Raw genomic sequence first — 22,404 nt, forward strand, 5'->3', positions numbered from 1 at the left:
CCCTCAAGTAGCAACTCTCCAGCAGCTTCAGCCAGGAATGTTCAACCCCCTCTCCTCCAACAATAGTTACACAGTTATATAGTTAGCATAGCAGAACGAGACCGTCTTATATCACCCATCAACCTTATTGTGAATAACGAAGAGTCTTGTAACGCCTTAAAAACGTGCTCTCTCGTCTTTTTTCCTGCAGAAGACCAGCGCGCTACTGTTCTGATGTTATCAGTTGTCTGATTATATTGTGAATAATTGAGCTTTGCATGGAAACACCATGTATATCACGACCATTTGACTCTAGTAGCTTAACTTTCCCGTCCTCTATGGTCATGTATGTAGATAAATGTACTGTATATGTCATAGCTGTCAACTTTCCCCCCTTTTTAAGGGAAATTCCCTTATTCCGAATAGGATTCCTCGCAAGAAAAGGGAAAAGTTGACAGCTATGGTATATGTGTGTGTGTTGCATATGTTTGCACACACAAATCACACACATAACCTGGGACGAATCTAGTATGAAATGAATGAAGCTTAAACTTCAGGAGGCCCCTAATCCCAGAGGGGCCCCAGAAGTGATTTTAGTTCACGTTGCTTAACAATTTTGGGTCTAGTAGACCCAATTTGAGCCGTATGACGCAAACTGATGATAATGATGATTATTAATTTATTTCAACAATCTGAACATTTGAGAGTCAGTAGCACAGATGTTGTAAAGGTGTAGGGATCTGTCATGGAACAACCCCATGGAGGAAGAGAGCAGTGGTTACCCAGACCTTGTTGCTAGTGGCGAAGGGGCCCTCATGACACTGCAAGCTTCAGGGATCCCAAAACGTAGGTCTGCCAACTGCAGATCACCTTATAAATCTGAAGAGATTGTCACAATAAGTTAGTGCGTCTTTGACGTACCAAAAGGCTCACCTTGGCTGTCTTTTTGTTGTTGTTTTTATTGGCACAGGCTGTGGCTGGAATCCTAACCCCATGGATTTCAACAGGAATTTCTTCTGAGTAGACATGGTTAGGATCGCTCTGGAAGCTCAGCTTCTCTGGAGATTATATTAATATTTAAAACCTGTTTGCACACTTCAGGCAGGCACTCGGTGCTGACCATTGCACATAATGCACACAGTAGAAAGCCAAGTGAATGGATCACCCCTCAGCTCTCAAGCCAAGCACAAATATGGAGAGGGAAAGGCAACACCCACACAATCCTTACACTGCTCTGTAAAAGGGAGAGAATGTTAATAGAACACTGAAAAAACAAGGGTGTTGCAAGCATATCAGCATAATGTTTCTTTGCTAAGTGGCTGGCTACAGCAGTACTTGCCTCTGGTAGCTCAGTTGATTGGGGCGTGGTGCTGATGACACCAAGGTTGCAGGTTCAATCCCCATAAGGAACAACTGCATATTCCTACATTGCAGGGGGTTGGATCCTCAAGGTTCCTTCGAACGCTCTGATTCTACGATTCTGTATTCCAACCATGGTTATGGGCGAGTTTAGGAGGTGCATTTGACAACAGCATATGGACAATACAACCAGTCTATTACAATATTCTATAATATAATATATTAAGTAACTCCCATGAAATCAAGCATCCATACTGGATGTTTATTGTGCTCAGCATAGGCATTCTCTGTTCATGCACTTTATACATGGTACCTGCATGAACAAAACATCATTTCAGTTGTTATTCTGGGCAGTAATGGCTTGCATAGATTGCTCTAGCCCAGGGGTCAGCAAACTTTTTCAGCAGGGGGCCAGTCCACTGTCCCTCAGACCTTGTGGGGGGCCAGTATATTTTTTTGGGGGGGACACACAAATTCCTATGCCCCATAAATAACCCAGAGATGCATTTTAAATAAAAGCACACATTCTAGTCATGTAAAAACACGCTGATTCCCGGATCATCTGTGGGCCGGATTGAGAAGGCGATTGGGCCGGATCCGGCCCCTGGGCCTTAGTTTGCCTACCCATGCTATAGCCATTCCCTTTCCTACACCCTCAGTCGCCTCTCCAGGAATCAACTATTGCTTTAGCGCTTCCCTTTCCAAATAGCATTGCCTTTATGCATATTTCCCCCCTCTCTATTTCTGCCCCCCCCCAACTGCAGCAGGGGGCAGTCATGATCATGAGTGCTGAAAGGATGTGGGGGGAGGATCGAATCCTTCTACATAATGGCCCCAATGAAAATATCTCTCCATCTCATACATCGTGCTGAGACACATCTGTCACTCGAGTCAACAAACTGCTCCACTGACTTGCATGCAGACACGGTGTGCTTTAAACAACTAAAACAAAACAACATTTTAAACAAGATAGTATGAGTATGATCATCCTCTGAGTTCAAGCATGGCCACTTTATCTTTTTTCTGCTTCCTTTTCCCCCTCACAGCTGCAGTCCATCCAAATAAGCAAGATAAAAGAAGTTACAAGATCCTATTTTACATCAATATTAATCAATCTTTTCATAAGAAAAATAAAGGTAGAATCTTGGATTTCACACCATTTGTTCTGGGAAGTGCTTGCGAGGGAGGGGGAAACCATCTAAACCACGAGGTGGGAACCTTTATCTGCTGAGGAACGCATTCTGGCAACATCGTGGCGATTGGTCTTTTGCCGTTACAGATCTTTTAACAATTTTTAAACCGCTTGATGGTTGCCTGTTTATGATTATTTTAATTGTTGTTTTGTGGTTGTGTACTATACTGTATTTTATGCATTTTCTATGATTTGTTGATATTGAGATGCTCACATAACAGGCGACGTGCACGCGTTTGAAAAAAATTAGAAACGAAAGGGTGGAATGCATGTACTTATTTGTCTAAGTGTACAAATTATTATCATTATTACTTGTTGATCATCAGATGGTGCTGAAAAACAGCCTTCTCCATCAAACAGTGATTGGCTGTCAGTAGTGCAAACAGCGCTGACCACCTGATTAGCTGACCACTGTGGGTGAGAATCTTGATCCTGCACTGTGAAAATTGAATACAAAATCTCTGGTACTAGATGCAGAAGCCATAATCCTGGCACTCAGACCAAAAATGTCTCCCATGGGCAATTTTCTCAGAATGAACTCTTATTGATATCAATGGAACTTTGTTCCATGCAAGTGTGCTTGAAATCACTACTTAGTTATGTTCCTATTTACATCAGTGTCCAGGATTGGCTTGTTGAGGAAAAGTGGTGGGTGACACCTGCCTAAGAGTCCCCCAGGGAGGGTTGCCATATGTCCTCTTTTTCCAGGACACGTCCTCTTTTCCAGGTTCGGTTGCCATATGTCCCTTTCCCCCTTGACATGTCCTCTTTTTCAGAATTAAAATTTTTGTCTGGGCGGATTTCTAAAATTTGGCAAAATGTCTGGGTTTTTTGTTTTTGTTTACAGTAACTGAAGAATTTTTTTCTAGTGTATTAGACTCAGATCTGAGGCACTTGGCTAAGTTAGTCTGCAGCAGAGAATCACAACAGAGCAGCATCCTAAACTAACTACATACTGTATAAATCCATTCTCTTGTGGCCGAACTAAAAGGACACTGGCTCAGCTACAAGATCCTGGAGGAGTCTGGGAGGGCAAGAGTTAACATCCCCCTGCCCTTAAGGAAAGTCCATATTTACATGTTAACATAGCTGTCAATGTTTCCCTTTTTTTAAGGAAAATTCCCTTATTCCGAATAGGATTCCTCGCAAGAAAAGGGAAAAGTTGACAGCTATGCATGTTAAACAGTTTAATAAATTGTTCCGTGCACACTTACGTTCACAAAGATGTGAACATGAGCCAAAATACTTTCACGTGGCAAGTGAGGGAGCAATATGTATTACTATTAGTTTGTTGTTGAAAGTTAAGAACATTGCTGCTAGCAAAATATCACAGTTTCCATAGCCTGCACATAGTAGGGGTATTTAAAACGAGAGTTGTCAAAGCAATCTGTAGTTAGCAGTCGGCAAATGTGTCCTCTTTTTTGCTCTTCAAAATATGCCAACCCTAACACAGAAGACGATTTAGACCCTGGATTGTGGTGGTGGGACACTGGGGAGCAGTCTGGGGAAGGGACGATCTGGGAGGTGCTAGAAGCAGGAGGTTTGAGCAATGGGGGGGGGGGGGGCGGGCAGAAGAAAGAGACTCTTCCAGGACAGGGCTGGAGGCTGAGAGTCACAGTGCCAGTGCAGACTCAGAGGGAGAAATCAGAGGTTGCCAATGCTACCCAGTAGCAGGACAGTCCCAGTTCTGCTGCCCCCCCCCGACCCCCTGCTCGAGGACAGTCCTGCACATTGCTGAGCAATGGGAGAGACAGGACTAGAAGACAAGCTCGCTCCCTTGATACAGCTTTTGTCTGCTTGCGGGGTGGGGATCTTGAGTGAGAGGTTAGAGAGAAAAGGCAGGACCAGTGGTCAGTTTCAGCAACATCTCCAACTAGAGCTAAAGGACCTCTGCTGTGTTGTTACTTTCTGTGAACCAAAGCTAATTGCCTTTCGTGTCTCAGGTTCTTTCCTGCCCTGTGGATGACTTGTGCTCGCCTGACAGCTCCTTGACAATCAGAGGTTGCAGTTCATTTTGTCCTAGATACGAAAAGTAGCCAAGGAAATTACAATAAAAAATTAATCTTTATTATTTTGCACATTAGTAATGATGTATAGCATTATTTAGGATATTAGTAGCATTTCCTGCATGCAGTTCACCAATACAGTATAAGTTGATTGTTTATTAAAAGAAATAATCTATATTTAACATATCCCATGTAAGAAACATAAAATGTCCTGATGTGTTTGGTTATATAATTCTGCTATTTATTTTTTTCTGTGAAAAAATACTGTGGACCCAAGATATATTTGTAACAGTTCTATTAAAGCATGAGTCAAATGAACAAACACAGTCCGCGTAAATAAAAACAGGAAAAGAACATGGTTCTGTGAAAGAAAAAGGCTACATTTTCTGATGCAGGCACTGCTAGAGATTTAAAATAAAAACATTGCATCCTCTTCCAAGTGCAAAGAATTGCTGGAAGCAAGCGAACTGTGAATCTTTCCTTCACAAATAATTTAATTATTGCACCTTGAAAATGTTTGCAAATACAATTTTAAAAAGCAGAAAGCTACAATTACCCGTCTCTTCTTCGTTTCTTATTTTCTGAAGTTCTTCCGTGAGAAAGTGCTATGGACAGAATGTAACCCAAAAGGCTGCAACGTCAACCTCAAGATAAAATTCATTTCTCATTTTTATGTACATAATGCTCAAAAATAAAACAAACATGATTTTTTTTTACAATATTTATATTTGCTTATAAAATTCTAACCACATTATTTTCAACAGGTTTAGCAGTTTGCAATGTGTCTGTACAGTCTGGCTATACATCAGATTGGTTTTCACTTCAAATTTAAAAATGTCAAACAGAAAGAAAGAACCTCTCAAGTAGCTGCAAATATTGCTTAATGATATGAGGGGATGAGGTCTTGTTGAACACTTTTTTCCACTTTACCTCTGACGTATGGCTTCCCATATTTAAGATTCTGGACACTTGAAGGAAGAGCAGCATAGGCAATATAAACATGCACTGATAGGATCCAAACTATCTATAATGGTACAGAATACATTGTTTTTACCTGTTGAAAGCTTGCACACTAAACCTATTGTGGTACATATTTGATGCAATAAATGTGCTCAGGTCGTTATTCATTTGCTCAAACATGCACCACAGGTAAAATTACTATTTACACAACAGAGGGCTCTTCATTGAACACGTACGTTGGCAACCTGGCTGAGAGCTGAAGATGGCTAAACAATACTGCAGGATGAAGCGGAACAAATTCATAAAGGGGTTTTTGGTCAGTTCAGTTGTTTCTTGTTTTCTTTTCTTTTTTTTAAGGGCACATTGCCTTGAATACACCATACAGGGAAAAATAATTGACACAGACATAAAAACAGCGACTCCCGACTCCAGCTCTAGCTGAGATTTAATTGCCGGTGCAAAAATAATCCGTCTTGTTTTGCTCTGGTGAGTTTGAGGGGACTTTAGAGGCATTTAAACACTTGCCCGAATGTAACACAACATGAAACATGTTTGTTAAAGCACCTCAGAACGGAGTATTCCCTCGCAGTTTTAACAAGAGTTGTTAAAAACTCGTTGCTCTTGGTGGACGTAATGTTTTCCCCCCATGCATGATCTATAAGAAGTGCAGCATGCCCCCATGCAAATCATTTTGGTGTGCATATAAGAGAGTCATATAATAGAACGCCTGGTCCTCATACCGACAAAGTAGTACTTACCCCCTTTCCCCAGCATAAACCCCATTTACAAAAATAGTCACAATGTGTGAATAAAAAGAAAGAAAGGAAGGAAGGAAGGAAGGAAGGAAGGAAGGAAGGAAGGAAGGAAGGAAGGAAAGGAATCCACCAACACAGATTTCGTAAAAAGATGACAAATGTGGCAGTTGAAATGGATATACTTACTGACTGTACTAAGTGTTCTATGTTTTAACACACACACAAATTAGTGTTCCCCCCCTCCCAACCCCTTTTACTGGTCCCTACAGTCTGATTAGCCATTTTTTCCTCTCCTCTTCAGCAGTGTCAGCTGGTAATGAAAACAGGAACCTCCTGTCATGCTTCCCATAGTTTATATATAGTCACATTTTGACGACGAGGGGTTTCTGTCTTGTTATAGGCACTGACCTTAAAGAATACAGTATATTTGTAAAAACTGTCTGTTTGGCATATACCGCCTAGAGGAGTCCTGTTGACACAACTACATTACTCACACAGGCTGTAAACAATTTGTCACCCAATCAGTTTTGTGTTTTTGTTTAAACTGGCGCTTTACTTTTTCTTCTGTACATCTTTACCTTCTTTTTCGTGTTTTTCTTCAATGGGCTTGGTTACGCGGTCGTAGGATGGTGGACAAAGAGCGGTGGACATGGTCAGGTCTGTTTTTTCTGTGTAAGAGTTTTCATTGATCTTGTCAATGAGAATTTCATCCTTGAGACGCTGGCCCGCCCCTCCTTCTAATTTATTTTTATTATATACAAAGGAAGCTTGGTGTATTGTCTGTCTTAGGCGGTAACGCCTGTAAGCCCGCTGAATGATGACAGCGGACAACTCCTCTTGTTTACGTTTCAGTGTAGTTGTGATGGGCTCGTAGGAGGCCTTGGAAGGGTTGGATTGCATAAAGCGGTCCTCCATCTGTATGCGGAGAGCATCCATCTCTCCGCTCTCCCCGAGGACGCGCTTCGTAAAAGCAAACAAGATGTCAAGGCAGTGAATTCTGTCACCACTTACCATGGGTAGATCCATCGCAATAAGCTGAACCTTGTTGGGTTTTGGTAAATGAAGAGGAGGTTCCAGAGCAGCTGCAAACTCCGAGAGTTTTTCAAATTCCATAAACTGGGTTGCATCTGGGTCAAACTTTTCCCAGACTTCATAGAACATCTCAAAGTCGTCCTCACTCAAAGGCTCAGCACTTTCTTCGGTCGCCACACCAAAGTTCTCCAGAATGACAGCGATGTACATGTTTACTACAACTAAAAATGATATGATGATATAGCTGACAAAGAAGAAGATCCCAACAGAAGGATTGCCACAATCTCCTTTGACTGAGCTTCCAGGGTGGTCTTTTTTAGGGTCACAGTCTGGCGGCCCACTGTTGAGAATGGGAGCTAGCAACCCATCCCAGCCAGCAGAGGTGGTGATCATGAAGAGGCAGATCATGCTGTTGCCAAAAGTTTCAAAGTTGAACATGTCATCAATGCCCACTTCTCTCTTCACGTAGGCAAAGTTGGACATTCCAAATATAGCATAGATGAACATGACCAGGAAAAGGAGAAGACCAATGTTGAACAAGGCAGGGAGAGACATCATCAAGGCAAAAAGCAGAGTGCGGATCCCTTTAGCACCCTTGATGAGACGCAGGATGCGGCCTATCCTGGCAAGTCGGATCACTCGGAACAAGGTGGGCGACACAAAGTATTTTTCAATAATCTCTGCTAGGAACATACCTGTTAAAAATACAATTAAGCAATAGTCTTAGGGCTAATTGTTTATCAATGCCAATGTCCTGCCTTGACTTCCCTGTGAACTTTAAGGAGCTTTCAGTGACAAAGTCTGCAATCCTATGCGCAACGACTCAGAAGTAAATCTCATTGAACAAAGCAACCCTTATTTCTGAGTAAACATGCATAGGAATGGGCTGTAAACTGCCGAGTTTCTGACTTTATGGCAGTGTGCAGTAACAACTCAAGAATGCTAGAAGTCAACTTTTATATTTTATCTAACACATAGAAAATTATGTCATCTAAGCCTTTCTAGATTCATTCATCTTAACCTATTGTTATTTGAAATCTAAATCAAGCAGCACATCTGGGAGTAACCAATTTAAATATAACAGATTAGGCAATAGGTGGCTTATGCAGATGTCAGAAATGGAACAAAGGCACTTTGGATACTAGAAGACAGTGATAACCAACAAAAACATACCTTATCAAGATAATAAACAATGCCGAGGCTCCTGCCCTATGGAACAGGCAAGCCTGCTGGGCTGACATTAAAGGAGAATGGTGGCTGTTTCCATCCAACTTAGCAACTTCTTGGTTCCCCCCGACAGCTGAGCTGGATGGGTTTGTGCATCTCCACTAGATCTGGCCCTAACTAGCAGGCCGAATGAGTTGGCCACCTCAGCAGCAGATGCTGCAAAATGAGGAGTGGCAATAGGTATTGGTGGACAAAGCTACCATATGTGTGTCAGGCAGCCAGTGGCAGAGCAACATGCTGCAGTCCCCAGAGTGGAGAACAGGCAGGGGCATGGCTGGCGCGCGTCCCTGGAGGGCACGTGCCCGGCACGCATCCTGGGGTGTGTGTGTGTGTGTGGCCGTGATGGCACCCTTTCCCCAAATGGTACCCGGTGCACTCACCCTGCCCCCCTCAGTACACCAGTGCAGGCAGCCTGTTCTCCACCCTCATAGGCTAGGCTATTGCCTTCAGGTGTAGTGCAAAACATTGCCCCATCTCCAGTGTTGACATAAGAATCAGCTGTTACTCTAGTGAACTTCTTTACATAGTGGGGTGGTGGTAGCGGTTGCTATTTTCACCTTTGCTTCAAGCAACAGAAGGTCTTGGGCCAGTCCTGGTTCCCACATGTAGAGGCAAATGGGGCATTCATCAAAAACATTTTCCTTTTCATCATTTCTTTAAGAGCTTGTAAATTATAGCCTTTTTGGGTAGTATTGGTTTGTAGATCAAGTGTAAGAATGAACTTAGAAAAGATAGCCTCTTTTTTTTTTTAAGCAGCTTGTGTGATTTTTGTTACCCACCCTTCCAATGTGCTTAACCAAATATACTTACCATGCTACTAAAAATAAAAACAGGGTGAGGAAAACCCCCCTGTGTTGGAATGATTTCGGCCCACAGGAGAACTCCCAAAAGTGGAATATGTGACTCACCATCTTTTGGGGATGTTTTCTTAAGAAAGAAACCTGGGGCAAGGGGAGATGCCACAGTCTCCAAAGTGGGAAGATAAATACGCAGGGACTTTCTAACCAAATATATTGGTGGGCGTGAGAGTACCCATCTTTACTGAAGAGTGAGAGGGCCAATACAGAAAGGAGAGGAAAATACTGCTCACTGAGATCTAGCAATTTGAAATTTTAACCTGTCTGGAATTTCCCTCATTGGATGAAATGGATACAAGCAACCTGTATCCTCACAGACAAAGATAAACCTTTTTTTTGTACATTTGTCAAACATATTCAGAAATGATCGTGCTCCGTATGACACAATTACAGAAGATGCAACTAGGAATCAACGTGGCTGAGCAACTGAAAACAGCGAAAGAAATAAAGCAACATTTGAAGCACCTTAATATAGTTTTGACATTTGCCTTGCTTTGTTTAGAACGGGCCTTACCTACAATGGAGAGGATGACAACCACAAAATCAAAAATGTTCCATCCAATGGTGAAATAATAATAGCGCAGGGAAATTAGTTTCAAGACACATTCTCCAGTGAAAAGGACTATGAAGATCAGATTAATCCGATACAGAATATCTTCCATTTCTTTACTTTGGTCATCTGTTTCGACCATCATGGTGATCATATTAAGGCAGATGAGAATCATAATACTGATGTCAAATACTTGTCTTGTCACAAAATCAAAGACCATGCCTTGATATTTGTTCTGAGGTATGAAGAAGAGATATTAAATCAGTTAAGGCTCTGGTGTGCACATTGCTGGATTACAACTTAATTAATAACATATATAGATATAGACACACACAATAAAAACATAGTGAAACATAAAACAAAAACTTTTCAGTACAGGACTACCTTCAGATGTCTTTAGAAGTACAAATAGTTTGCACATATGCATGCCTAATGTTGGGAAGGATTGAGGGCTCAAGGAGAAGGGGATGACAGAGGACAAGATGGTTGGACAGTGTTCTCGAAGCTACCAAAATGAGTTTGACCAAACTGCAGGAGGCAGTGGAGTGCCTGGCGTGCTCTGGTCCATGGGGTCATGAAGAGTCAGACACAACTAAACGACTAAACAACAACAACATGCATGCCCCAAACCAAGAAAAACAAACTCACTTAAATGTATTCAAATATTGATTGCTCTCTCCAATTTACAGAAACTCACTTCTCATTTGCTGTTTTTAAAACGAATCTTTCAATCTAGAATAGACTCACTTACCCCTGGTCTAGGAATAGGCTTTTGAGGCTTTTTAGACCCCAACTTTTTCATTGCATTGTAGTACTTTTTCTGTTCTTCTGTCATAAAGATATCTTGACCTCCAAAGTAAGGGCATAACATGAAAAATGGTTATAATCACATTCTCATAGATGGCCTATACACTCACTTGCATGTATTCCATATTCATAATCAAAAGAAAAACAAATATTGGGCTTAATTGGTTTTTACAATGAGGTTGTTCCAAATTTTCCAGCGATGCCGGTAAAAGGTGATACCCTTTAAATGGTTGTGCCCATTTACTGATTGTAGAATAAGAATTTTAATTTAGGCTCAATTCAGTAAGAATGGAAGATTTAAGTAGAACAGAGGTAGGGAAATTGTGGCTTTCCATATGTATCCCAGGTAGCACAGCTTATGGTTGGGATGATGGGATTTGTAGTCCAGCAACATCTGAAGGAACACAGATTACCCACCCCCAATATAAACCTTAACTGCCCCTACATTCTGAGAGGAGGTATTGTCAACCACTAGACCACTCCGCAGGAACTTCTTTCCAATGACCAAACATTGCAGCTCTTCAATGTTTTGCAAGGTAAGGTTCTCTCCCAAATGGTCATGAATATGTATAGGTCTCTCCACTTTTCCCTTTAAAAGTCAGAGCAACTATTTCATTTAATAGGTTCACATGATTTAGCCAGAGTTTATGATGTGAGCTTTAAAGGTAACGCAGGTAAAATACTTATCTTCTTTTTTTGCTGATTGAAGTTATCAATGATGACGCCAATGAATAGATTCAGGGTGAAGAATGACCCAAAGATTATGAAGATAACAAAGTAAAGGTACATATAAAGGTTGTCTTCATACTTAGGCTGCTGTTCTACCTACAAAGTAAGCGAAATGATTGTGAAACCTCAACATAGTTTATTTTAAAAAAGCTTGCAAGTTGGCATCAAGACAACTCTGGACCCCTCCAGATGTGTGAATGTGTGTGTTTTGGCAGGTGTATAATTGAACATGTCAATGATGTAGTAATAGAGCATTAGTGACAAATTTATACGGGGGCACCAAGACACCTTATTAGTTCTGTGATGCTTCCCCAGTGTTACTGCACTATTGCCATCTGGAGGGGCACTCTTGTACTCCAGCACAACAAAAGCAATACAATGCTGCCACCGTTTGTGGTATGAAACCGGTGCAGGATTGTGTACAGCCACCACCATAAGTACAAATGATCATAAAAGCACAATGCAAAAGCACTTCCCGAGAGTCCCATAGCAATGCTATATCTTCACTTTAATCGTCAGCATGCCTGGAATTCTTTATGTTATGATGATGATGGTATTTCTTGTACCCTGCCCATCTTTAATAATAATAATGATAATAAACTTCTTGTACCCTGCCCATCTGCCTGGGTTACCCCAGCCACTCTGGGCAGCTTGCAGCAAAGTATAAACAAACACAAACCAATTAAGGTGCTATTGAATTTGAACATAATTCATGTTTACATTAATGTTATCCTTAAGCGCATTTCATCAGCAGAATTCTAGAGTCTTTGTGTGGCAAAGAATGCAAAGTACTTACATTTCTTGAATCAACCGCTGCATACATAATGTCCATCCATCCTTTAAATGTAGCCTGCGTCAAGAAAACATTTTAAACATAAAACTCTGAACTCACAGCCGTGCTCAATGTCTTGTACCAGAGTTACCAATAGGAAATGCTTTACATATACATATGTTATTACTATGGACTAAAGTAAAGGGGGAGCTGTTCAAGCTTTCAGTGGGCTTGATCCTGCCATGCAGTGGAATGCTATACTGGTCAAAAGTAAGTTCCGTTAAGTTCAAAGAGACTCACTGACAAGTAAGCATGCCTCCAATGGGAATAAGCCCCATGGACTCTATGGAACTCATTCTGAGTGGACATGCATAGGATTGTGATGCAAATTTGTTAAGCTTCGTTCCCCATGAAATAAAATTGGTCCCAACTAAATCAAATTGGCATGATGGTCATGACCTGGCTTAAGTCCCACTCCAGCTGATACAGTTAAGAAAATTCAGAAGCAAACAAAGGTTTCAGTATTTCGGTTCATTATACAAAGCACAGATACAAAAGATGATACCTTTGGCAATATGGAAATAAGGTACTTTAATGTATCCTAAGATATAACAGGCTCATAAAGAACTTAATCCCCACCCCCACATTCCTACTACAATGATACTTATTATCATAGGAGCAAACTCCTAGAGACTGAGGTCCTTCCATCCCTCCATAAAATATTTGAGGGGGCTGCCCCCCCCAAGTTAATGGGCATTGCCATTGAAATTGTGTGGGTGCGTTGCGTCTTGTGATCAGTGATGCAGGGTGGGGCTTAACTGCCCCACTTCAAATATTTTATTCAAGTTGACACCCCTGCTTATTATGCATGTTAATTAACTTGCTGTGCAAGCAGAAATCCTTGCAGGGATAGAACGATTTCCTTAGCAACATGCTGGATTCCACTCACAGTGTTCAATGGGACTGACTCCCCTGTAGGTGGGATAATTGTTCTCACCTACATGCCCATTGCCCGTTCTAATGCAGAAGAGTCCATGCTACCAAAGAAGGAAATCCAGATGCCCCATTTACAGTGGTGCCTCGCAAGACGAAATTAATTCGTTCCGCAAGTTTTTTCTTCTTGCGAGTTTTTCGTCTTGCGATGCACGGTTTCCCATAGGAATGCATTGAAAATCAATTAATGCATTCCTATGGAAACCGCCTTCAGACCAGGTCCGGGGACAGTCTGTCCCCCGACCTCTTCTGAAGGCTGGGGGGGGGGACAAGGGCTTTTCTTCCCACCCCCAGCATTTTAAAATCGCCCGGGACAGCGGAGGACTTCTCCGCTGACCGGGGCGATGTAAAAGCCCCTGGGAAGGCAGGCAGGGGGGACAAAGACTTTTGCCCCCCGCCCGCCTTCAGAAGAGGTCCTGGACGTCTTCTGAAGGCGGGCAGGGGGCAAAAGTCTTTGCTCCCCACCGCCTGCCTTCCAAAGCCGTCCGGGACAGCGGAGAAACGTGCTGCCTTTCTCTGCTCTCCCGGGAAGGCAGGCAGGGGGGAGCAAAGACTTTCGCCCCCCACCCGCCTTCAGAAGAGGTCCTGGACCTCTTCTGAAGGCGGGCAGGGGGCAAAAGTCTTTGCTCCCCACCGCCTGCCTTCAAAAGCCGTCCGGGACAGCGGAGAAACGCGCTGCCTTTCTCCGCTCTCCCGCGAAGGCAGGCAGGGGGGAGCAAAGACTTTCGTCCCCCGTCCGCCTTCAGAAGAGGTCCAGGACCTCTTCTGAAGGCGGGCGGGGGGGGGCGAAAGTCTTTGCTCCCCCCCGCCTGCCTTCAAAAGCCGTCCGCGATAGCGGGAAGCGCTTCCCTGCTATCCCGGACTGCTTTTAAAATGCTGGCGGTGGGGAGCAAAGCCTTTCGGCCCCCGCCGGCCTTCCTGGACCTCTTCTGAAGGCCGGAGGGGGGGGGGAAAGGCTTTGCTCCCCAGCATCAGCATTTAAAAGAGGTCCCCGGAGATTTCCCTATGGGCTTTCTTCTTGCGAAGCAAGCCCATAGGGAAATTCGTCTTGTGAAGCGCCTCCAAAACAGAAAACCCTTTCGTCTTGCGGGTTTTCCGTCTTGCGAGGCATTCGTCTTGCGAGGTACCACTGTATTTATTTATTGTAGGTTGGTGAGCAGTTATAACACTCTAAAGAACTATACTTAAAGGACTGGTGTTTTTTAAAGAAATGTCAGCTTCTTGTTATATACTATCCAACCATATTCACTGATTTCACAAAAATTCAAGGACAATTTTTATTCTTAACCAGTGCCACTAGCGTTTATACTTCTAGTCCTTGTTCAGATGATCCCAGCTACAAAGCACTAATCTAAATAAATGACTAGGAGAATTATGCATGTCAGCTCTCTCTATGAAGGATGTTTCCTAAGATTCTTTAGCAGCATACTTGAGCATCACCTTGTAGCTTGACCAAGAAATAAAACCCTGGGTAGGGCTATGCAGAATAAAAGGTGGGACCAGTGGCATAGCGCACGGAGGGCAAAGGGGTGGTTGCCCCGGATGCTAAATGGTTAGGGACACAAAATTTCAACACCAGGTGCTGCCTCAGTACAGCTGCGCACTTCTGTTGCTGGGCTCCATTGAAAACGGCTTCCCCATGCAAACCAGGAAGTGACCTCCCCAGACAACAGGACAACTCTTCTTTTCTTATCTCGGCAGCTGTGATCTTCTGGGTGACGCAGATGGCTCTGGCACTGGCAACCCACGCTATGCTCCTGGGAGGGTCTACAATTCTATACTAAATGGGACTGACTTCTGAATAGACATCATATCATATCATAAATATATCACTTTCCTCCAAGAAGCTGAAGATGGTGTATGCGTCTTTTCCACTTTTATGCTCACTGTGAGGTAGGTTAGTTTGAGAGTTGGCAAATAGCTAATGAGTGCCCAGAAGGTGAAACTGGCTCTCCCGAGACCTAGTCCCACAGCCTCAAAGTAACATTTTAGGCTACCTTCATTTTATATTCTGGCAGTCTACAGTGATTCCATGACCCTCTTACCACCGAATTCCTAGCAAATTCCTATGAGCCTGATCAGACTGTAAGTGACAAAATAGTTGAACCAACTTTTTATTGTACACTAAGTAAACAAGAAGTAGTCTGTAAAGAGTGTTCACTTACTACTTGCAGTAAAGAAAGATACCCAAATCCCACATTATCAAAGTTAACTTTCACGTTTTTCCATCTGGCGGATTCATTTCTTTGTATGAGCTCCTCACACTGAGTCTGATTGAAAACTTCTTCGATTGTGAACATGTCACCAGTTGTGGTATTAATGCAGTGGTAGAACTTGCCAGCAAACAAGTTTACTCCCATGATGCTGAAAATTAGCCAGAATATAAGACAAACGAGAAGCACGTTCATAATGGATGGAATCGCTCCTAGAAGGGCATTCACAACCACCTAATACACAAATACAGGAGGGGGAAAAAGAGTATAAGAATACTTACAGCAATAACATAATCACTCTGTTGCACCAATGCATAATTTTTCTGTTTTATTTTATTTTTTAGAGTGAATTATTAAATTGCTAATCACAATTTTGATTGCAACAGAGTCCCTATTTTAAAGAAAACTTTCACATATGCAACAACATCAAAGATGAGAAAACTAAAATACTTAAATAAAAGTAAAAACTAAAAAAACCTGATAATAGTAACATGAAGATTGTTGATCTCTGTAAAAAAAGAGATATATGTTAAAATACTAATACAAAAAATTAAAATATAAACTGAAATGACTGTATAATTTCTTTAAAACTAAAAACACAAAATGTCAATAATGTTATCAAAGAGAATTAGTCAAGATTAGTATATATATATATATCTTGTACAGTTAACCATGCATTATTATTACAAAGATTAATTTCTTTGCAGAAGAAAGCCAGACAGTTTTGCAATATGTGCTTATTTAAATAATCACATAGTTTATTTCAAGCTCCAGTCTTTATTGAGAAAATGAATCTATTTTCAGTTTAAACATTTTGTTTAAAAATGAATAAATGAAAAATTCGTATGTCCTTATAGCTAGTTGTTTAATGAAAGTATCAAAAACATTTAAACACAATGGACTCCTTGACTAAATCAAGAAACACCTTACTTTATTGACTGCAATATATCTGTAAGTTTATCTAATAAAACATGACTGGGAAGAATGCTATCAAGAAAGCTAAGATGTTAACGAGCCTAAGATCCCTTGAGTGGAGTTCCACTCGTGGAAAGGTCACTCCCTCTGCAGTCCCCTAGATATCTGCTCCGGGGGTCCAAGGGGGCGGACTGGGGGGAATCTGTGAATGTTCACTCTCCACCTTATGTTAGTGGGAGCCCCTGTTGGCTCAAAGGACCTTCTAGAAACAGAATGGCACCTATAGATCCAACCCAAGTTTTCTTTCCTCCCCAAAACTGCTATACTGTTTTGGGGGGGATGGGGATGGTGGAGAGGTTATTAATATTTAAATGTGGAATACACTTCCTTTTCAGCATTAATTAGCATGGCTGTACTCCAACATGTAGGCACAGAACAACCACAACTTTATTTGAGGAACCCTCTCCAAAAACCCAAATCCTACTGATGGGGTCTTTGGCAGAGAAAGAGAGAGAGGGTTCCTGACCACCACCCTTTTTCTAATTGATGGGATTTAACTTTTCCCCCAAGAGGGCTCTTCATGCACAGTCCACAATCCATAGATTGATAGATTGAGCAGCAGAACTGCACAAGCAGGACCTATTTGTGGCTTCATATCCAGGGAGGGATACGCATGCAGAAAAAGCCTGTAACTGGATCAGGGAGATATGCGCTTTGTTTACAGTTAGTGAGTTTTTAAATGCATGTTCCCAGCATCAATCACCTTCAGAGGAGTGAGCACTAGAGGCCTGGTTTGCAAGTCTCGTTAAACCATCGTTAAAATAAAACCACAGTTTGCTGCAAATGTGCAGTGTTCTGGTGCAGTGCTGGGAAACAAGCTTGCCAAAAACAATCCTTGGTTACCACTTGCGGTTTCTTTAGAGAGAAACAAACCACTGTGAGCCCAGGTTTGATTGCAACCCTGCCTAGGCTTCGTTTCCCGGCAGCACGGCAGCAGAAGAGGAGAAACGCTTGGGATTTTAGCAGCATCCGTTAGCTCGTTACACATAAGCCATGGTTCATTTCAACAAAGGTTTGACCACAATGTGATGCGCAAACTGTGTTGCGGTTTTTGCAAAGCCTTGCTGACTGTAAAAATACCAAGGAACAACCAGGGCAGGCCCTCAGAACCCAGTCCAAACACAAGTTATTAACTTCGGGGGGGGGTGTCCTTGGAGCTCACACAGCTGCTTAGAAAACTCCTTTCCCAACTTAGAAAGTTGTGCATGGCAGTGCTTTGAAATGATTTTGCTTCAAGCCTGGCTAACTACGCTGCAGCAAGGTTTCCTTTCTCTCAAAAGCGTTCAGGGTTAGGTCATGCCCCTTCTCCCAACACCACTTCCCATATAGCCGCATGCTGTGGTTATTTTGGAAACAGCATTCTAGGCTCTTTTTGCTGTACCCCAGTGCTTAAGTTGTGCAGCTGGCAGCGGCCATAGGGAATGAAGGATGAGTGCTCTCGAAGGCAGGCCCTGCCTCCTAAGGTGACAGCCTCCTTGCTGCTCTCCTAAACCTTGAGCAGTGCTGTGGGGAACTCATGTGACTATGGGGCCATCTTGCCTAGCTGATGGTTAAATAGAACATGATATACTAATAGCAAGCTCATTCCCCAAGTGCCTATCCTTACATAGGCAAAACAGCACCATCCACACACAAGATGTGGTTTTTTTTGGGGGGGGGGGACCCAAGATTAGCAGAAGTAAGAAATTATTTAGGGAAAAACTATAAAAGGAGGGGGCCCCTGACAGTGTATTGAAGACTGAGCATGCTCAGTGGGCACAGAATGTTGGGAGGAAATGGAAAACTTCTCGGTAGTGGTGCCCGCCCTGTGGAACGCCCTCCCACCAGATGTCAAAGAGAAAAACAACTACCAAACTTTTAGAAGTCATCTGAAGGCAGCCCTGTTTAGGGAAGTTTTTAATGTTTAATAGGTTATTGTATTTTAGTGTTCAGTTGGAAGCCGCCCAGAGTGGCTGGGGAAACCCAGCCAGATGGGCGGGGTATAAATAAATTATTATTATTATTATTATTATTATTAACTGTGGTGAGTGGAATAGAGTATCCTGGAAGAGGGAATGGCTGGCTGAAAGCCTGAGCAGGAGCATTTCACACTACAGTATTCTGCTGCAGGTTCTCCTTTCAGGATAAAGCTTTGTCCTATAAGGTGGAACCCCAACATGTAAATTGGAAGGTTACAGTACAGGTAGTTTGCATGGCAGTAAAAATCAGGGGAAAGGGAGGAGTTGGCATGGCGACTGAATTATCGCATTATGGTGGAACATAATGCTTGGCATTTAGAGGGCTTTTGGTCAGGGGATATTTTGGAGCTGAACGTTTGTTTATTCTCTTTTCTTTCTCACAAGGAGACAGTTTGATATAAATAAAGTCACAGAACTGGTTAAATCTCAAGTATATGAATTTTTCTTCAGCCTTAACAAAATTCACTTGAAATGCTCATCATTTCAGAACAAATGTGTTGGCAGGGGTGGGGAAGTTCTGGCCCTGCAGTGCTGCTGGACTCCAACTCCCATCAGGTCCAACCAGCATGGTCAAAAGTCAAGGATGATGGGAGCTGGAGTCCATCAACATTTAGAGAGCCATAAGTTAGCCATTCCTGGTGTATTTCAGTCTTAGATAGCATTCTACTTTGGAGTTTGAATAACCCTTCCATGACCAGAACTCCACCTTTGACTCCAACCCATTGATTTTAGCCTTTGTTAATGTTTCTCTCTTGTCATTATTTCTGGCCTTATAGAATGAAACAATCTAGGGGCGAAAGCTGTGTGAAACAATCAAGCTGCGAAAAGTAATTAATTACTGCAGAAGGATTGAAGGAGGAATTAGCTGTCCACCTCACCCATAAAAATAAATTGGCTATGCAAAGATAATTCAGTAATTAGACCTGGAGAAATGGAAAACATGTTTCTGATTCTGTCAATTGTAAAAAGAGTTATTACTGCATCAATGTAAGAGGCATTTTTAAGCATATCTTCTGAATTGTACAGAATAAAGATACCAATTTGCTTTTCATGTTGCTGTCTCGGAAACTGGACTGGAAATTTGAAATATGATATCACTTTAAAGCAATCAGCCAGAAATGTGCATAAGACATGCAAAACTAAAACTGCAAGGTGGATTAATTTTTAAAAACTCCTTTTCCGCTTTACTGCTCTAAGAAAAATACATCAAGCACGGCGTAACATGCTCTCTTTCAGTGAGTTTACACATAAACACATGCTTTACATATTTTGAACTACTGCAAGATCATTACATTACAGGGAGTTTTAAAAATGGTAAATATAAAGCAATGGATATATTCAAATCTCACTTTGCATGTAGTTATAAGCATTGATCTACATGCACTGAGATTAGAATATAGCTTCCAATCTGTGACAGATTTAATTCACATAAAAGCGATTATTTACTTTGCCTTCCAGCACATCTGTGGAGTTAGGATGGTTTAAATTTACTTTTGAATATATTTAAACAGTTCTCACAATAACACAACAGCCTTGCATATTTTAAACGCTTACTTTGATAAATAATTCCCCTGTCCCTGTTGTGCATGTTAAAATAGTTGTTATACTTCACAGACTTACGTTGTCCTTAGGTCTTGGATTTTTCTTCCGCACAGGAATAATTTTACCAAATTTCGAACAGAGAAATCATATGAAGTTAATTTAAAGCTCCACATTTAAGTATAATGATACAAATATGTGAAAACCCAAACTTGATAGGTAAGAACAACAGGTCAGAATTTTAGGTTCTGATTTCATGTGGGGTTTTTTGCGTTTTTTTTGCAAGCTGCTTTAAAATTTGGTGTGGTCTATTCCACCAGTCAATTAAACAAAACCATTTTTTAAATAACACATTAAAAAAAAGACAGTTGATGCTTGACCTCAGTTTCATTTAAATCTGAACAGTATTTTTTATCGCCAACTAGACTACAAAGTGGTTAACTAAAGGTCTTGTTTATGATGCCTTCTTTCCCTCACAAGACTGGCCTTTAATTCTGTAACAGTTTTCATCTCTCTAAACTATCCTCAAATCAAGATGCAGTGCTTGTCATCTTTCACTCCAAAGTAGCCTCTAACCCCATTTGGCTCTTTGGCTGCTTCAGTCAGAGGTCATGAATTCCCAGTTCAGCACCAGACTCTGAACACGGCTTGTCAGAAAAACCTGGTATTATTTGAGTCATGCTGAGAATGGAAGTCCCAGAAGACCAATAGCAGATACTACTGGAGAAGGTTTGGAGTCCCTGTGGAAGATTAGCAATGCCAAACATAGAAAGATATTATAACAAATTTTGTGAAGCATGCTATTGGGCCCAGAGTGCTTCGAGACAGCTGTTTATTGTGGGATCAGTACAGTCATACCTTGGATCCCAAACGCCTTGCAAGTCGAACGCTTTGGCTCCCAAACGCCCCAAATTCAGAAGTGAGTGTTCCAGTTTGTGAACGTTCTTTGGAAACCAAACGTCTGACGCGACTTTTGTGGCTTCTGATTGGCTGGAGGAATGCAGCCAATCGGAAGCCGCACCTTGGTTTCTGAACGTTTTGGAAGTCAAATGGACTTCCGGAATGGATTTTGTTCGACTTCCGAGGTAGCCCTCTACTGATCACGCATGCAGGTTTCTTCAACATAGCATCAAAATATCTGCTCATATGTCTCTCCCCCCCACCCATTTAATCCAGATTTACACTTTCTGCAGAACATCCAGTAGACTAAGAAGAAAACCTGGTGCCCATGACTCATTTGCAATGTCAGAATGACTTGCTTGTAATATTCTGTCTCTATATGGAAGCACTGCATTGGCACTAGTTCAGTGCTGCAGTTATCATGGAAGAAAGCAAGGAGGCATTAATGATTTTCATTCATCATTTCTGTGCCACCAACCCAATCCTGCCTTTGCCTGTCCCCACAAAATGAAGTTGCTGAAATGAAAACTGTCTCAAAAGAGTGCAGTTCAGTGACTCCTTTGAGAGCTGGTCAGGTTTTATGTCTGGGATTTTTTTTTTCCTGTTCACGAATCATTCATTAACAGACACACTGATTTCTGTGAATTTCTGTGAATGGACACACTGATTTCTAAATTTGGGCCAAGTGCTTTGGACAGATAATGTTTACTGTTCAAGTTGTTTGTGCCCTTAATCCATTTAATCTGTTTATAATTGACTTTGAATTATCAGCCATATGTTGCTTATTTTGTTCTTTGGCTTAATGAGAGAGAGCCTTTAAGTGGGAGAACATGCACAGGAAATTGTGAAAAACTGACACTGTTGTGTACACGACTCCTTGGTTCCTTTTAAATATCATTAAAGAGAAAAATCGCAACGGAGATTGTGAATGGAAAAATGAAACCTAGTATAATCATATTCCTTATTCATATGAACCAGAAATTTTGAAATTTATTTATTTTCAGGTCGCCATATTCTTGGTACTCGTATTACATGAACATTTAGCAGCATTGCTATTCTTGTAGATTACTTAGGAATGAGTACAAAGGACAACAGTTCCCCAAACATTTGTGCCAACAAAAACATATTTGCAAGAATGTTCATGAATAGTAAATAAAAAGAAGTATGAACATGGATAAACCAAACAGTCAGTTAAAAAACTGAATGAATGTTCGTGAACACTACAGCAATTGACCAGCTCTTACCCTATTCCACTGCTGACTTCTCAATTCATGAATTTCTTGTTTAAAAGGATTTGTTGAAATTAAGGGGTGGTTAGATGCACCTGAAATTCATGTATCGAGTCAGTTTCAATTTACAATATTTCTTCTTAGAAATTTTGAAGAAAATATATGCAACCTGATGGATACAATTTGAGGAACTGAGCTCCAGTATTCAGAATTTTGTTTCATGGTACTGATGTGGCTTTTACATCTCATGAGTAATTAGACAGCATGTTATGTTATCGGCTGCCCATCTCACTAGAAAGGTTTTCTTTTATCCTTATTCAAAAGCTGTTTCCTCTTATGTTTCCATGAAGTGGCAAAAAAAAGCATTCTCTA

At 41.6% G+C, this 22,404-nt stretch overlaps 1 protein-coding gene across 4 annotated transcripts in view; it reads right to left on the minus strand.

The window, feature by feature from the left end:
* Nucleotides 1-5,832: 5,832 nt before the first annotated feature.
* Nucleotides 5,833-22,404, minus strand: part of LOC308585946 (sodium channel protein type 1 subunit alpha) — a 115,055-nt gene continuing 98,483 nt past the window's right edge. For all 4 annotated transcript variants that reach the window (XM_081192064.1, XM_081192063.1, XM_081192066.1 and 1 more), the window contains exons 22-27: nucleotides 15,384-15,665; nucleotides 12,246-12,303; nucleotides 11,412-11,545; nucleotides 10,669-10,773; nucleotides 9,882-10,152; nucleotides 5,833-7,978 (exon numbers count right to left, since the gene is read on the minus strand). In XM_081192064.1, coding sequence (XP_081048190.1) covers nucleotides 6,804-7,978; nucleotides 9,882-10,152; nucleotides 10,669-10,773; nucleotides 11,412-11,545; nucleotides 12,246-12,303; nucleotides 15,384-15,665 — 2,025 coding nt within the window. In that variant the 3' untranslated portion in view covers nucleotides 5,833-6,803. The remainder of the gene's footprint in view (nucleotides 7,979-9,881; nucleotides 10,153-10,668; nucleotides 10,774-11,411; nucleotides 11,546-12,245; nucleotides 12,304-15,383; nucleotides 15,666-22,404) is intronic.

Source organism: Podarcis bocagei (genome assembly GCF_964188305.1).
Source record: "Podarcis bocagei genome assembly, chromosome: 1".
Classification (NCBI taxonomy): domain Eukaryota; kingdom Metazoa; phylum Chordata; class Lepidosauria; order Squamata; family Lacertidae; genus Podarcis; species Podarcis bocagei.